The sequence below is a fragment of the Eschscholzia californica genome, unplaced genomic scaffold (genome assembly GCF_041429995.1).
Source record: "Eschscholzia californica isolate CP2 unplaced genomic scaffold, dmEscCali1.0.p SCAF_1, whole genome shotgun sequence".
NCBI classification, from domain to species: Eukaryota; Viridiplantae; Streptophyta; class Magnoliopsida; order Ranunculales; family Papaveraceae; genus Eschscholzia; species Eschscholzia californica.
In genome coordinates, this window is record NW_028238198.1 from 68,657,888 (window position 1) to 68,673,715 (window position 15,828).

The following is a 15,828-nucleotide window of genomic DNA, read 5'->3' on the forward strand; positions in this document are numbered from 1 at the left end:
GTGAAGAGATACCATTTAAACTAATCATCTACATAACAGAGAACACTGTTCTTTGACTTTAATTCTTCTTCGACTTTAAATCTTCGTTCTTCGGGTCATATTTTCCGGATTAATTGACTACTTGAGATGTTTAAGTACATAATCAAATACTTGAGTGGTACAATGAAGCACAATGGGTCCATCAACTTTGATATCGAAATCAGGATTCTCTTCATCTGAGTATTCATCTAATAACATCTTGAAGTTGGAATATACCAAATACTTTATCGGAACCACGTACCTTTTACAATCTTCTCCAACGTAAACCGGTAGAAAACCCTTGTGTACTGTTGTAGTATAATTAGTATCCTTTGCTAACAATTGGGCATACTTGAAGTGATTTTGTTTCGTACTAAACTTTGGTTTTAGAGATGAAAACATCTTCATCATCTTCATTATTGGGTGAGAATTGAGAAAGGATCAATGGAAAACAAGACTTAGATAAGGGGTGGTAGGGAATGAAAAAATTAGAGAGAAATAATTTCGACAGAGAGCAGAGGGTATAAGATCACAACAATGACTTATTTTGTTGTTTGTGAATAGTTTACTTGCATAGTTAACTTATATACACAGAACAGTTTCTAAAAGTCTAAAATTTAAACTCTAGTTTTAAAGTTTATATAGTTTAAGTTTCTAAAAGTAAATTTGAACTTCTAGGTTTAATCGGATTCCGAGGTTGTATAAGACAAGGATTCCTTGCATGGGGGGATTCTTTTAAGTTCGTAACTTCCTATCTGGGTGTGTGCCATTACATTATGTACTTATCATATTTCTTTTAGAAATGGTAACATAGTATCCGGGTGCCATTAGATTGTGGCTTATCTTCTATTCTAATTAAGATTAATTATATTTTGGCCTCTAACTTGTGACCAACTTACTTTCTTGGTCTCAATAAGTCTCCGACAGTCTTTGGCTACTTCTCGAAACTATGTTGGACCATCACACTGTCATCGAGTCCTTAGGCTTTTAAAGATAATAAGCTGTATGACCAATGTTATTCTTATTGGGGTGTCATTAGCTACGTGTAAGTGCTTTGGTTATTGTTTCAACGCTCTCCCATTCTTGGAAATTTTAGTATTAACACATCAACAAAGTTTAAAATGTTGGGTAAATACACATCTGATGATTGTCAAATTTGGTATCTAAATCCACCCATTATATTTTGTTGCCCAACTTCGATTTTCAGTAAGTATTACTAACCACAAATTTAGTCTTGCAAAGCATGCAATGACATTACAAATTTACGTCACCTAAATAAACAACGTTTTACAAATAAGTCACACCAATACCAATAACTTAGTTCGAGTATTACTTACGATTACATTATGGTTTTATAGAAGACATTAAACCTTTCCTGACCAAGAGCCAAACCGTGTTATGATGTTCTCTACAGCAGATTGATAACGGCTACCATCTAACTGAAGCGGGCATAAAAATAGGTGGAAGTTTACCTAATTCGTTCTTTTTCTATTACACAAATTAAACATAAAGCAAGGAAATCGTTTACTTCTTTATTTCAGTCTCTCTTTCCTCAACCTCTCGAGTTCTTTGACCATTTGCCAGTGCTCTAGAGAGAGGCTGGTTTCGCCAAAGCTAGCTGACATAAGCCGCGCCATTGTCAACCACCTGCAAAAATTTCATGGGCAAGTCTTAATAAAACCAGATTGAAAAGAAAAAAAAAAGAGATGGAGTGGATTTGAAGCATCTGATAAGGACCTGCTGAAATCATCGCTTCCTATACTCCTATCCTCTTGCCTAGCTTCAACCAAATCATTCTCAATTACCTGCAATTGTCAATGGATCAGATATCATTTGAAGTTGAAACGGTTGCTCGGGAAAACAATAATCCGCTTGACATATAAAATACCTTCTGTAATTCTGGGCTAATGACGTGTTCCAGTGATCTAAGAGTTGCTAAGTACCACCGCCAAGCTTGTAGCAACTCTGAATCGGCATTGATAGATGAACCCACATTAGAAGGATGGAAAGGCAATACTAAGTCTGCTGGTAAGATATTTGATTTTCCCTCTGACAGGACTAGAATTTGGACATTAGTTGACATTTCTAACTTAAAATACTCGAAGTCATATTCCACCTGTCATAAACAGACATTCAAGTAAGTACTTTTAGCTACATCCCCGAGTTCGTCGCAATCCCAACTTAATAACTAATCATATAACAGGATAACGAAATTGACTAATTATATCGAAATGATAATAGTTACAGATACCTTTTGGAAGTCCATTAGATTCTTCAGCAAATTCACATTCTCAACACCAGTGGAGTTAAGAGTCCCTGCATTTAGTTTTGTCTCGTCAAGGGTTAAGTGGGTCCCTTCAGGAAGTTGCAAAACTCCAGTGAGAAGCCTGAAGAAGACAAGTTACCAACGATGAGTGGCTATCTATGTGAGACATTGGTGATCAAGAATTACAAGTAATACTCACCGGTTTGTCTGGTAATCTTTCTTGGGAGCAAGTGACGAAGTGTTAAGATACTCGACTGAAAGAGGCATAGATTGTGTGAAAGGTATAATATTCTGAATTGCAAGGTTAAGCTGATTTCCAAATATAGATACACTTTCTCTACTAAAACCTATCAGGTTTAGTGATAGCTTTCCCACTGCAATATTGTCGACCCGAGCATGTACCTGCTTGAATCATAATCCATTAATTTCAAGGTAAAAGCAATAAGTTTGTTTTGCTCATTTGAGGTTTGAGAGCAATTTTTTTTACTATTATATCTCATTCAAATGTTGCATTAAAAGGAAAGTCAGGAAGTACTATAAAGCAATACCGACCCAAGTTTAAAGGCAACAAAAAAAACCCAGGAGGAAGAACAATTACTTGAGACAGAAGATGCAACAACACACCCTGAGCTGCTACCCCATCATTCCCTAGCACAGCTGTAAGATACCCCAATAACGAATCCCTTATCCCTCTAACCAAATTGGGCATTGGCTGTAAGGTCAAAATGAGAGCAGTCGTCACAATGAGATACAGAGAAATGGATCTTAGGGAATTATATTATGTTTACTTGACGAACATAAAAATGAAATTACCAGAAATTCATACCTCGTTAATGGTGGGACCAATAACAAAATCTTGTACTGAAAGTTTCCGGTGTATCAGGCAATGGAGTCTTGGTACCTGTCAGTTTTGAGCATCTAATTAATGGATTGGTTGATAGACTAAATCCATAAACTTGCTTCTTTGAATTAGTAAAATTCGGAAATTCACGAACCTTGTTAGGTGGCAAATGTTCCAAAACATCTCCGCAGAAGTCAGTGGGTAGCTCATCAGACTCATCCTTTTGAACCATAAGCAATGGGTCAAAGGTATAAACACCAATAAACTCAAAAACATCATTCAGCTTCAGTTCAGTTTCTGGCGTATCATATATCTGCAAGTTACAGTTCTAAGTGCACTTGAAAATTTCTTTGAAACAGATAGTAGAAAGAAAAAGGACCTTAGAAAATCAGGTAATAATTAAAAAACTAGAACCAGATATCAGATGGACATATGATAGCATGCAGTTTCTCCAATCAAAACTTTTTACTCTCAATAAGACAAGTGGAAGTTTTAGATACATACCTTGACAAGACATGGAAGAGATTTTGTATCGAAATCAGGGACTCTGCTCTGTAATCGGGAGGTCTCCCCGGTTACCGATTCTTGATAAGGAAATGCTTGGCAAGGTAATCCATCATCCCGCTGTCAAGAAATATACGCATCTCAATACTTAAAGTAAATGAAGACAAGATTACTGTAAAATTCTAAACCACAACAATTACACCAGGCACCTCAGGTGGTTAAATTAAGAGATATGTTACACAAGTAAGTGGTTTGCTTAAAGATTAAAGTGTTTAGAGGCACTTGTTACAAGCATCCAACTGATGTAGGACAAGAAGGGGAAAAGGAATTGGAGAAGAAAATAATTGTAGTATAAGATTGATAACCACTAGTATCACACTAGTATAAGCTACTCCGAGAGCCCTTAGGCATGCATCACACCTAGGGATATATTTGCATTACACAAATATGGATAGCTGTAAAGCTGATGAAGTTCATCTCTCTCGGTCCCCTTAAACAGCAGGAACACAGTAGGGTTTAGGACTCTAAAAGACATCATAAAAGACATTAAAGACACTTGACCATCCTAATTATTAATACTTAGAAACTAGTAGAGTTTCCACAAAGACCTATGTGGATCAGGCCCACATTATTCAAGGTGCTAAGTGGGTCATTCATCTAGGACATGGCAAATCAGAATTTGGGCCTTGGAATCCTTCTTTGGACGTCTCCCAAATGCCTTTAACAGTTGCATTCATCTCTATCACCAACTCGTAACTCTTTAAGCACATCCAGGAACAGAACTGTAAATAGCTTTTCGACTTAGCTGGAGTCTTCAACAACTTATCATGGTAACCGCTGACAGTCACCATGACCGCAACCACAAATATTTTGCATTTGCCAAAAAACGACCATTTTATAACTTCCAAGTCAGTTTACTATCACACAACTTATTGTGTTATACAAAATAAATAACATCACTTCTTCGAATCACCAAAGATTTCACTTCGTAAGACTATCATTGCTTGGTGGGGAGCTCCAAGTTTTGTGAACTGTCTGTTCATGTCGAATACCATGGGTTATGCAATACTCTTCAAATGACCCGATGTATTCTCCTCCATTGTCAGTGTGAATGCACTTCAATGATTTTCCCGTCTCCCGTTCTACCATGTTGTGGAAATCTTAAGGAGTAAGAGATTTCTATTTCTTTGTTTCTTTGTTCAGTTTATCCACCATAGTTTTGGTGAAGAGTTGTTATCCAAGAGTGTTTCCACACATCTGAAGAATTGGTTAATCCCCTATTGCTTTAGGGAAGAATTGTGTAACCCATTATTTAATTATAGTGGAAGATTTCTGGACTAGGTCCCGTGGTTTTTTACCTTCTATCTTGGAGAGTTTTTTTGTCACGTTAAATTATCTTGGTGTCTCTGCTTTTACTTTCACATCTTTTATCTTCATATTCTTGAACAAGTTAATTAGGCTATTTTTCCTAACAGCCTCTCTACCCATAGGAGGGTTCAGGACTTAAGGTCTGTGTTGAAACTGAATTACCAGACCAATCCGATTAAGTGACCTTATATTGATTCCAAAATTGAATCATGGAAGGCATCTTATATTTGTTTCAGTAATAGGTACACGTCTCAGGTTATGCTACTACCCAAACAAGGAGAAGGATGCTACAACAAAATAATGGAAAACATCTTATACTTGGTTTAATAATAGGAATACTACTTCTCTATGTGCACTATACGACAATAGTCATAGTCACTTAAAGGGTCGGGGTCGCTCAACCCTAGCCTCAATGGGGTTCCATCTCAAGTCTCAATTTCATTTGATTCATATAAAAAACTAGTCGAGCAGTGATAATAGAAAACATGGTCAAGTTAAATAACTTCCGTCAATTAGTTGGTAAAAGAATTTAGTAAATCTAAATTACCATTTTCTTGCAGCTAATGGGTGATCCTTCCAATCCATGACTTGATACCTGCAATTTATGAGTATGTCAAAAAGGAGAATGACATAACACTGATCAAAATATTAGAACTACCAGAAGAGCAAATTAGAACATACACTGGATTCTGTTTGATCCACAGACATATCATCATCCTCTCTCCTTCTCTTCTCTCCATGCTGGGAAGCCACACTCCGAAATCTATTACTCGTTGTTTCAGATGAAGATTCAGTAGAAGAGCCCGGCACAACCCAGTGACTTTGTCCCGGGACCTACACAGTTGCGTAGAGATATTAAGTAATCAAGACATAGCAACCATTCGACAAAAATATAAAGAACGCAACCCTTACGCTAAATCTAACAACTTAGAAGTTATTCAGGACAAAATACTAATTCTAAAAGATACATTTGGTGAAGTTTTGGTTTTTCTGAGAAGTTCATTATGACTGACTAAACACAAACTTGAGGGGTAACAACACAAGTTTATTCTCTTCGAATAAAACAGAAACTAACTTACAGGCACACAATAAAGCAGATGTCGATCCCAAACACGCGTTTCAGATGAAGAATTCATATGGATCGAAGCAACATCAGTGAACTTATTAGTCCTCCACGTTGAGTTATCCTGTAAAGAAAACCAGAATTTCTTCGATTTAGTTGAGAACTAACAAAAGAGAAACAAAGAAGATAAAGACATTAAAAGATAATCTATGAAAGCCTTAACAAACCTTGAAAGCACCAACATAAAGCTCGTTTCCAAGCATATCTTGAATCATTCCCCTGAATCGAACTAGGGAATTTGGCTGGATCCGACCTATACTTGAGGAATCGAGGATCGGAACCTAAATTCACGTGAAAGCAAGTATTTGGGTTCAAAATCGATAGAATGCTAGGGTTTTCACATCAAAATTGGAAATAGAGTTTACAAATAGAAAATGAAAACTAGGGTTTGGATGAATTAATGAAGGGTATAGATATTTCACCTGAGAAAGGCCTCCTTGATCGAACAGACAGTCCCGGAAAACATCAATGGCGCCCCAGTCCTTGCCACTGAAGGTCGTCGGATCTGAACCAGAGGCTATCGCCTTCTCAAATGTAACCCTAACAGCTCCGAGAGGGTTCATCAAGCAGTCGTAAGGAAGACCCACCATTTTTGCTAATCTCTCTCTCTCTCTCTCTCTCACACACTCGCTTTCTATCTCTCTCTCTCTCTCTGTATTTTTGGCGGCAAAGGTAGTCGTACTACGAGTCTAACCCTATATTTAAGAAGATCTCCCGCCAAATCTCGCTCTGCGTCTTCCCGCCAATAGTTCCGATATTGTGCCCCAAGTTGTGGTTTAAGTAAAACAGAACAGCCATATTGTGCCCCGCTGCCCCAAGATGGGGTATTTGATTTGATTTTGAGACGGAAAATGGTCGAATGTCTGGCCACAATCTCGGTCAGGGTATGTGGCGGGCTGAGACAGCTTCCCTTCTGCCAGGATTCTAGTAGGACATTCTATAACTGTTGTCTAAGACTTCAGACAGTCTCAGACGTGATACTGTTCCCACATGCTAATTGACCGTGAATGTGAGATTCTTTGAGTATAAGACATCTTTTTATTTGGTAATGCAGTATACTCGGGCATTGTAAACCTATCCCATGCAAATCTAATTCTGACATCATATTAGATCGAAGGAAAACCAACTTAAATTAATAGAATGAGTGGATAGTACCGGAACAGACAGTAAATTCTTTATCACAAGACTCCACTTTGTCAAAGTGAGAAATTTTTTCAATATAACCACTCCTAAGGAATAGGCTTGGGTTACAAGGTCTAGCGCTTAAAATATGAAGCGGTACGGACCAGTTTGTCACAATCCAAAGCCCATAAGGCCTCTTCACTTTTTCACATCCATATATACACACTTAAAAGGACAAGAAAACAGAATTTGTGAAATCATTTCCCCCTTTGAAACCTTCAGAATTGATAGCACAACAAAGCAAAGGAGGAAACCATTCAAACTATACTAGCTAGGAGAATCAATACATATTTTACTCATCTAAAAATTGATTGATTCACTAAATTAGTCCAGAGAGTTTATGTTTATGGCATATATGTTTTGTTCCCACATTTACATCTCCAAGCTTCTGGGTAATACTCTGACAAAACGGGCGTTCCTGGAGGGACTAGAACACGTACTGGCTTACACGGTGAACATCTGCCACATTTCGATATACATCGAGGAGGAAAGGATCCAGGGATATTCAAAATCCTTCTTTTACTACTGCTACCACTACTACTAACAATCTTCGACGACAAAAACAAACTTCTCCTTATTAGTGATGATGAAGTAGATATTTCATTTTCTTTCTTTATCTCCCCTTCTCTGGCATTGTCACTCACCTGTCAATACAATAAAAACAGAAAATAAGACGGTAGAGGCGGAGAGCTTTCTAACGGGTAGTAAGTTAACCAAATTGACTCTCATGTATAAAACTCACATTTCGGAGTTGTTTCTTGGTACATTTACATTTACTTCAGGCATAATTTGCTATAAACACAAAAGCTTTTTTACTTTTTAACATTAAAATTCAAGTCGACTAATTTGTTAACTTAGACTAAACCCGTGCGTCGTCCAATAACACAAGTGTTAATCTCACTTTAGTACCCTAATGACCTTAAGTCAAAGGCGCCCGCAACTACCTTAGATCTGAAGTCAAAGTTTTTGGGTGCCTATAATCAAACCGGAGGCCCTTATAAGATCTAACTTTCAGCCCAATGGATGTACTTTCCTTCTAAATTTTCATAATTAGTCTTTCAACAAAAAAAAATTCTATGACATTTAGGGTTTGTTTCTACAACATTTTAGGGTTTGATATTTTTGTAGAAGAGCAATGTATGACTAATGACACTGTCTGGCACGAGTCTCGACCGAATCTCGATGAGCTGATATGTCATGTCAGAAATTAGAGAAAGTGGAAATTTTCTCTCTCTAGATTCCGACACGTCGTCAGAATTAAAGCGAAACTGGCGCGGGGCATAACATCACGGTTGTTCATGTAACCCGACACGTCAGCCCGCCGACTCGTGTGCTCGGGTGGGGCGTAGCATCACGGTTGTCCGGTTGTCGATGTATTCGTTCTATCATTTGATGTATCTATACCACCTATAGGTTAAAGATTAAAAAATATGATATGATTTCTAAAAGAAAAAAAAGTACTCCCTCCGTCCCAAATTAAGAGTCCCATATTGGTAATCCAACTTATTTTCATATTTTTTCTTCTTCCAAATTTATCCTTATTTATTTGACAACTTTTCTTGAAGCAATACAAGGACTATAATTTCCATTCTAGAAATACATGTAACTTTTCTTGAAGTAATTAACTTTTCTTAAAGTAATTGAAATATTACAAAGAAAAACCAACTTTTGTGTTGGAAAATGTCAAATATCTTAATTAACTTAATTAATGCATCATATATTAAAAGTATCAAAGAGAGGGTATTCATGGAAAAGTAAGGGATTTTATATGATATATTAGGAATGGGACTCTTAATTTGGGACATCCAAAAAAGGAATAGTGGACTCTTAATTTGGGACGGAGGGAGTATAATATTCTTCATCTCTTTTTTCATACTCAAAGATTGACCAAAGACCGACAATAAAGGGACATAGCCTAATAGTACGTCTGTACCTCTGCTACTAACACGTGAACACAGTTTTGCAGCTTCAGTTTCTCTCTTTCTCTCTCTACCTGCTACAACTACCATTTTTCTTCCTCTATTGGATTCAACGGCTCTGATCAATTCTCTTTCTCACTGTCACATTTTTACTCTTCTTCCTCTTCTTCTTCTCCTTAATTACTAATAATTCATTACTAAAACTGAGAAAAACTTTGGACTTCAATCATCATAGTATTTTTTAAACATTTGTAAAGCTTACCTGAAAATAACAGTCCCCAGATTTTCTTCCACCAGTACTTTGATTTCTAATACCTGCAAAACACAAAATTGTAGAGAGAGAAAGAGAAATTACAGAGTGATGTTCTTAATTACGAAAATTTACTAAATTTGGGATGAAATTTGAAATGGGTATTTTGAGATTCATGATTTTAGTGAGAAAGAAGAAATGGGTAAGTACCAAAATTATGAAATTTTTCTTACCGAGAGAGATGGTTTTGGTGTTGCTAAGAGTATTGAACAGAGCATAGAGAGAGAAAATACAGATGGAGATGGAGAAGAAGAAAATTGTTGTTTTGTAGATGAAGCTCTGTTTGGTTCTATTCCAATCCATGGATAAGATGGAGTAATTAAAATCTTTGTAATCCAAACAAGACCCACTTGTTGATTTCTTCAACTTGATATCTTTAGATCTATGGTTTTAGTTTTCCAAAAGGAAGAAGATGAATTGAGTTATGCTCTGCTTCTAACAAGTCTAAACTTCTCTCTCTTAAAAGTGTCTCTTGCTACAACTTTTTGTGTGTGAAAATTTCAACTACTAATAAAGAAAGGAAATCAAACTGCTCGAACGGTGTGAAAGAAACCCTAGATCTCAGCAACTAACATATAAAGCATACAACCCACAAAAGTTAATTATATCATCGCAATTCCATCTCTCTCTCTCTATCTAGAATCTAGAGAGTTGGAACTATAAACCCTCTTGTGGAAGTGCTCTAACTTAGTAACTTTATAAGTTATAAACCCCAAGCCCTCAAGCATGGGAAACTCAATTACTAAAATTTAGAGTGACATGTATATTCTTAAAGCGCTGGTTGAAAAATCATCTTTTGGGCACTCTATTTGGAACTCTAGCACGATGTTTATGTAGTATTTTAGATACCCTTAAAAGTACGCGCGAAGATATCTAAGTGTCATGATCATCAAACTTAAGGATATAAAAAACTTTCATTATATATTGTGAATTCTTCTAGTAACATGTCTAAGATCAAATGAAATTATAGTATATTTTAAAGATCTATATAGGAGACACAAGAAATTTAGCAGAGCTCCATTTCACAATCTCAATTGAGACTTTTAACCTATAATTTTCGGAGTTTTTTCAGTCTGATTAGATTTGTTCTTAGTGGTAATATGTGCCTCTACTAAAAAGATATGGACAGTGTATCCTAAGAATTGTGCAACCTACAAAATTGAGGTTGTTCAAATCACTAATTGGTGGACACAACTTATTGGTGACAGCATTGCCCTTCCTAAAGGCATTAGTGACAACATTGAGTCTATTCAAAGGACTTATTGGTGGGGAAAATCCAAAACCTTCCATACTATCAACTGGAATTCGATTTGCAAACCTCGCAATCAGGGTGGTCTGGGTCTGGGTCTGCGTCTTCCTCAACTCGATAACCAAGCTTTTCTGCACAAGCTAAACTGGCGCATCGTCAAAAACCCGGAAGCTATATGGGTTCAAGTACTTAAAGGTAAATACTTACATAACTCTCATAAACCTACGCAGTCCAAGAATCATCATTCTTGGCCTTGGAAATCTATTTCCAAACACTATCATCAAATTGACAGCCTTATTTTTTCGAGTATTAATAAAGGCGAGCATATCAATATTTGGACTGACTATTGGATACCTAATCATCCTCCACCAATCGCGAATGATAGAGGTTGTACGTTCGAGAAGGTATCTCAACTTATTACGAATGATACGTGGAACTTAAACTTAATAAATATGTGTGTTGATAATGATTTTTGCAGTTCTATTCTCAGCATTAATCTAAATCCCAACGAAGAGGATAAAGCCATATGTCCATTGACGAAATCAGGTAATTTCTCTCTTAAATGCATGTATAATTTTCTACGTAACAATACTATTTATAATACTCAAAACCAGATGGACTGGTTCTTTATATGGAACATGAACACTATTCCTCGGATTAAACTATTTCTCTGGAAATGCTGCACTAATAGTCTACCAGTAAGAGCGAAGATTGGTAAATTCATTGGCAATAATTACTCATGTGTTAATTGTAACGAAGATGAGACTCTTGATCATGTTATGCTGCATTGCTCTTTTGCTAAAGCAATCTGGTTCCATTTCAATATTAGAACGGATACTATCTCGACTACTACTCAGTGGATTCATCAATGGAAACCGCTGGAAGAAGAAACTATTAATCTTTATGCTAAAATATTATGGTTCCTGTAGAAAGCCAAATGTGAAAACTGCTTAACGACGAATAAACAAAATCCTTCACAAATGATAGAGAGGATTATCAATACCACGACTACTCCACTCAGAACTGAGTCTAGTATCATCAAGAAATGTAAGGAAAAAACGAATACCCGAACATGGAGACCTCCATCGACACCATATATTAAGATCAATGTAGATGCTTCATTCATCAGTTTAAATGAACAGGCGGGAATTGGCTATATCATACGAGATGCAGAGGCTAACTACATACTAGCGGTGGCAGATATTGTTCGAGGACAACATGCAGAAGAATGTGAAAGCTTAGCAATATTATCTAGTCTCCAAGGTGCTATGCAACTTCAAATACCTTATGTGCACTTAGAAAGTGATAATCAAGCAATAATCTTAGCGCTCAACGGCAAGGGAGTAAATCTTCACTGGCAATCACAAAGAATCATCCAACAGATCAAAGACATCAAGGACAAATTTACAGGAATTATATTCACTCATATATCTCGAAATTGTAATACTTATGCTGATGCATTAGCTAAATGGGGTTGTACCCACGGTCATTGTAATACTTATGCTGATGCATTAGCTAAATGGGGTCGTACCCACGGTCATAAGAAAACTTGGCATGATGCGATCTCTTTATTTTCGGATTTCTAGTCGGTTTGTAATAGACTCTGGTTTAATAGTAATACTTTTCATCAAAAAAAAACTTCTCTTGTTGTCTGTAAGTATATATAAAGTAAAAGATGTTATGGGTCACTACATGAGAGGACATTTAAAATATCTCTAACCAATGTCTCTCATACAATAAGAATACATTTTAAACGTCTCTTTGTTAATGCCTCGACATTGAGAGACATTAGAGTGTCCACCAATATCTCTATCCACTATCCCTCGATTTCACGATATTCAAAATTAGGTATAAAATATATTCCCTTATTTCATCTTTTGATATATTTATGTCAACAATATAAGCTACAACACCGAATAAAATAAATAATCACTTTTGTTCGATTTAGTGGCGGTTTAAGTTCTAAAATCAACTCCAAAGATAACAAATACAGAGTAATTTGCATATCTTATTTTTGTTGTTCTAGTTGTATAGTAATGAATGTACTATATATATATAGTTTTGTTTAGTGAGAAAATGGGTTGAAAAGGGCAGTTAAATTTGGTTGATAAGGTAAAGAGCACAGAAGATAGGTCTAGAGTGAGAGGAAGAGTAGAGAGAAAACCTACCAATTGCTAAATAAAAGCATCTATCTCTTTTATTTCTTTATGCATTGGGTCAATTCTTTGAACCTTATTGGTGTAACACGCATGAGACTATATATGCAACCCATACTGGCTAGAATCCTCTCTATGTCTTATTTCTCACAATGTAAAATTACCCCTAAAAGACTTCACAATATTTTGGTAGATTGATTGTTGATCATTTGGAGAAATATTTGTGTCAATTTCAAGTTTATTAGGTACCCAAAACTTTTGCTATTTTATTTCAATCAATGCACCACAAACACGGGTATTCAGAAATTTGTGCAGACATAGTGAAGACAAATTCTTTTAAGATAAACGTGTTAATATACTTCGTCTACATTTTGATATTCTTTAGATATACCCAATACTCCATAGATCGAGCAAGTTTGAATAGTTGATGTTCTTTCCCCTCTCATTTTTGGTGTTTTCTTCTTGTCTATTAGTAGCCATAATAATCCCTTTTACATATTTACTTATAAAAATATTATCTCATCATCTTACAGGATAAACTTCATGTCCACTTTATGTTCAAAACTTAAATATTTCGGTGAAAGATATGAATTTGTTTAGGGAGATACCAATAGATGTCTACAACCAAATGCTTAGGTTTCCAAAATCGAAAAAAAAATAACCTATAGTAATAGGAGCTGCAGACTTCACATTTGTGTAAGAGGAAATTTCATAATTTTGTATGTACGTTTTTATCTCTTGTCTAGATATACCAATATGGGTTTCCACTATACATTACTATATATTATATACATCGACCCGAGGTTTCCTAACTTGATTGAATGAACAAGGGTTGTTCACTGGATGAGTAACTATTTCGGAGCTGAGTGACCGTGCATAGTGTACGTGTGAGAAAAGTCTTCCACATAGACAAAAGAAAGCCTTATGACTAAAACTATAGTACGTTAAGTCCCCATGTTACAGACTCAACGGGCGGGCGTATTCCAAGTCACACATGATAGACTCAAAAGAAACCACACGATAAGATACAATAAAAATACTCCCACATGAACGAAGATAAGTCTATATGTAGAGTTGTTTGTCGCCAAATTTACGGATGAAATCATATCAATCAATCATATCAATCAAGAATTAATCTTTGACTATGACATTGTTAAATTAATTCTTCACATTCTTCTATTTTGCTCAAAGGAATGTGATATTCACTAATATAGACAACCATGAATATTTCGTTATAGCTGAGTTAAAAGTTCAGTATACAAGCCAAGACACTTCTCCAATAAACGTTTAAGAAAAATTATAGAATTATAGTGAAAGAAGAATTAATAGGAAAATTTATAAATTTATCTCTCATTATGAAAATAATCTTGTAAAGAAATTCCCTGATTTTGATTTCTCCAAACATGCTACATGAACGTATCGCCCCATGTTGTCGACTTGCCTTGCTTCACCTTTGGTGTCTTTCTTACAAACTTTGCATGTCTTGTCAACCCAACCTTCTTCGACATACTCCCCATCGACTAAAATAACATAGTATTTCGAAATCAATTAAGCATTGCACTGACGAATATGAGTGTTTTTCACAATTTCTTGCTTGCAAATTTTAATTATGCAATCAAACTAGCAATAGGGTCTTTCAACAAAAAAAACTAGCTATATGGTAATTGCCTTGAGAATATTAGTAAACCTAAACTTCCATATAAGTTCATGGTCTTGAAGCATATGTTTTGGTAACAGTCTATTCAGCCCCGACGAGGGCCCGAGCTGCTAGCCTAGGACACTTGCCCTTGACACGTCAATATAAGCAACATGACCACATTGTTCGACACGTCAAGGCCCAGGGGAGGTCCGACAAGGCCCAGTGACATCAGCAGCTTGGGCCTAGGTCGGGTTTGTCTTCGGGCTGAATTACTTTCTGATAAATTGGCTAAGATGCAGATGAAGAATAAACTACTCATAACACTATTTTTATAAGTAAGAACTCTAACCTTCAACATATGATTTGAAGAAATCCTTATAAGTTCCACCAATTTTTCGCCGAAGTGCTCCATACTACACGAAAAATCAAGCGAAAAACGATCAAAATAGACGAATTATATTAAAAAAGCATATGTTATATTGAAATAGAATTGTATTATACTAATGAGTATAGAAAATATATCCACAAATGTCCATGAATTACCTGTTCTCTGTTCATCATATTTCCAGACTTAGTTGCTTGTCTAGCTTCATCAATAAGATCAGCATCTTCAGGAGACCTAACTTGAGAAAAATCTAAAGCTTCAGTTACACTTCCAAATAAGGATTGTTTTTTCTTTTTGGGTTCTTCTTTCTTATCTTCCTTATCCTTCTTATCTTGTTTAGCCCAAACTCCTCCTAATTTTAAGATTTTTGTAGAAGGATTATTTGTGATGTTTTGATTAATCTTTAAACATGGAGAACAAGAATAATTTTGTGAAGAAGAAAGAAGAAGAGATTTCATCTGCATATTTATTTTTTTTCAGATTCTCAAATAAGCACTTATTAGGACTAAACAATTTTCCTAGAAGATTTGTTTAAAAGAGAGAATTTTGGGATTATATATGGTTCTAAAAATTTAGAGGTCCATAATGAAGGACGTGCCTTTTGCCAGACCAATTGAAGTGAAAGGGTTTTTGGTGGTCTATCAAGTTGGAATCAGAAATATATGGACATGAAAAAAACTAGATGTGTTGGGAAGTCGAAAATTAACCTAAGTTTGGGTTATTTGGAAGCACATATTTTTCCTCAACTGAAATGAATTTTTTTTAAAGAATTTTCGTCTGGGTCTTGGTTAGTTTAACAAAATTTATCTGAGGTCCATCATATTCGAGTCAATGGCGACGAGTGGCACATGTATTTTGGCCGTGTGGC

General features: G+C 35.9%; 3 protein-coding genes across 3 annotated transcripts; all 3 read right to left on the reverse strand.

The window, feature by feature from the left end:
- Window positions 1–1,303: 1,303 nt before the first annotated feature.
- On the reverse strand, window positions 1,304–7,106 carry LOC147568608 (mini-chromosome maintenance complex-binding protein-like). Its single transcript, XM_086655010.1, has 15 exons — window positions 7,078–7,106; window positions 6,543–6,929; window positions 6,288–6,401; window positions 6,077–6,184; window positions 5,679–5,831; window positions 5,545–5,592; window positions 3,630–3,749; window positions 3,280–3,438; window positions 3,111–3,185; window positions 2,883–2,996; window positions 2,484–2,686; window positions 2,270–2,405; window positions 1,907–2,134; window positions 1,756–1,823; window positions 1,304–1,665 (listed from the first exon to the last, which is right to left on the reverse strand). Exons 2-15 carry the CDS (start codon window positions 6,708–6,710, stop codon window positions 1,551–1,553), a joined length of 1,809 nt encoding a protein of 602 aa, XP_086511136.1. The 5' UTR covers window positions 6,711–6,929; window positions 7,078–7,106; the 3' UTR covers window positions 1,304–1,550.
- A 384-nt stretch (window positions 7,107–7,490) lies between these two features.
- LOC147568609 (uncharacterized) lies at window positions 7,491–10,331 on the reverse strand. Its single transcript, XM_086655011.1, has 3 exons — window positions 9,705–10,331; window positions 9,484–9,536; window positions 7,491–7,946 (listed from the first exon to the last, which is right to left on the reverse strand). The coding sequence occupies exons 1-3, from the start codon at window positions 9,832–9,834 to the stop codon at window positions 7,647–7,649; spliced, it is 483 nt and encodes a 160-aa protein (XP_086511137.1). The 5' UTR covers window positions 9,835–10,331; the 3' UTR covers window positions 7,491–7,646.
- Window positions 10,332–14,147: 3,816 nt separating this feature from the next.
- On the reverse strand, window positions 14,148–15,680 carry LOC147568610 (potassium transporter). Its single transcript, XM_086655022.1, has 3 exons — window positions 15,119–15,680; window positions 14,925–14,988; window positions 14,148–14,456 (listed from the first exon to the last, which is right to left on the reverse strand). The coding sequence occupies exons 1-3, from the start codon at window positions 15,422–15,424 to the stop codon at window positions 14,290–14,292; spliced, it is 537 nt and encodes a 178-aa protein (XP_086511148.1). The 5' UTR covers window positions 15,425–15,680; the 3' UTR covers window positions 14,148–14,289.
- Window positions 15,681–15,828: the final 148 nt, after the last annotated feature.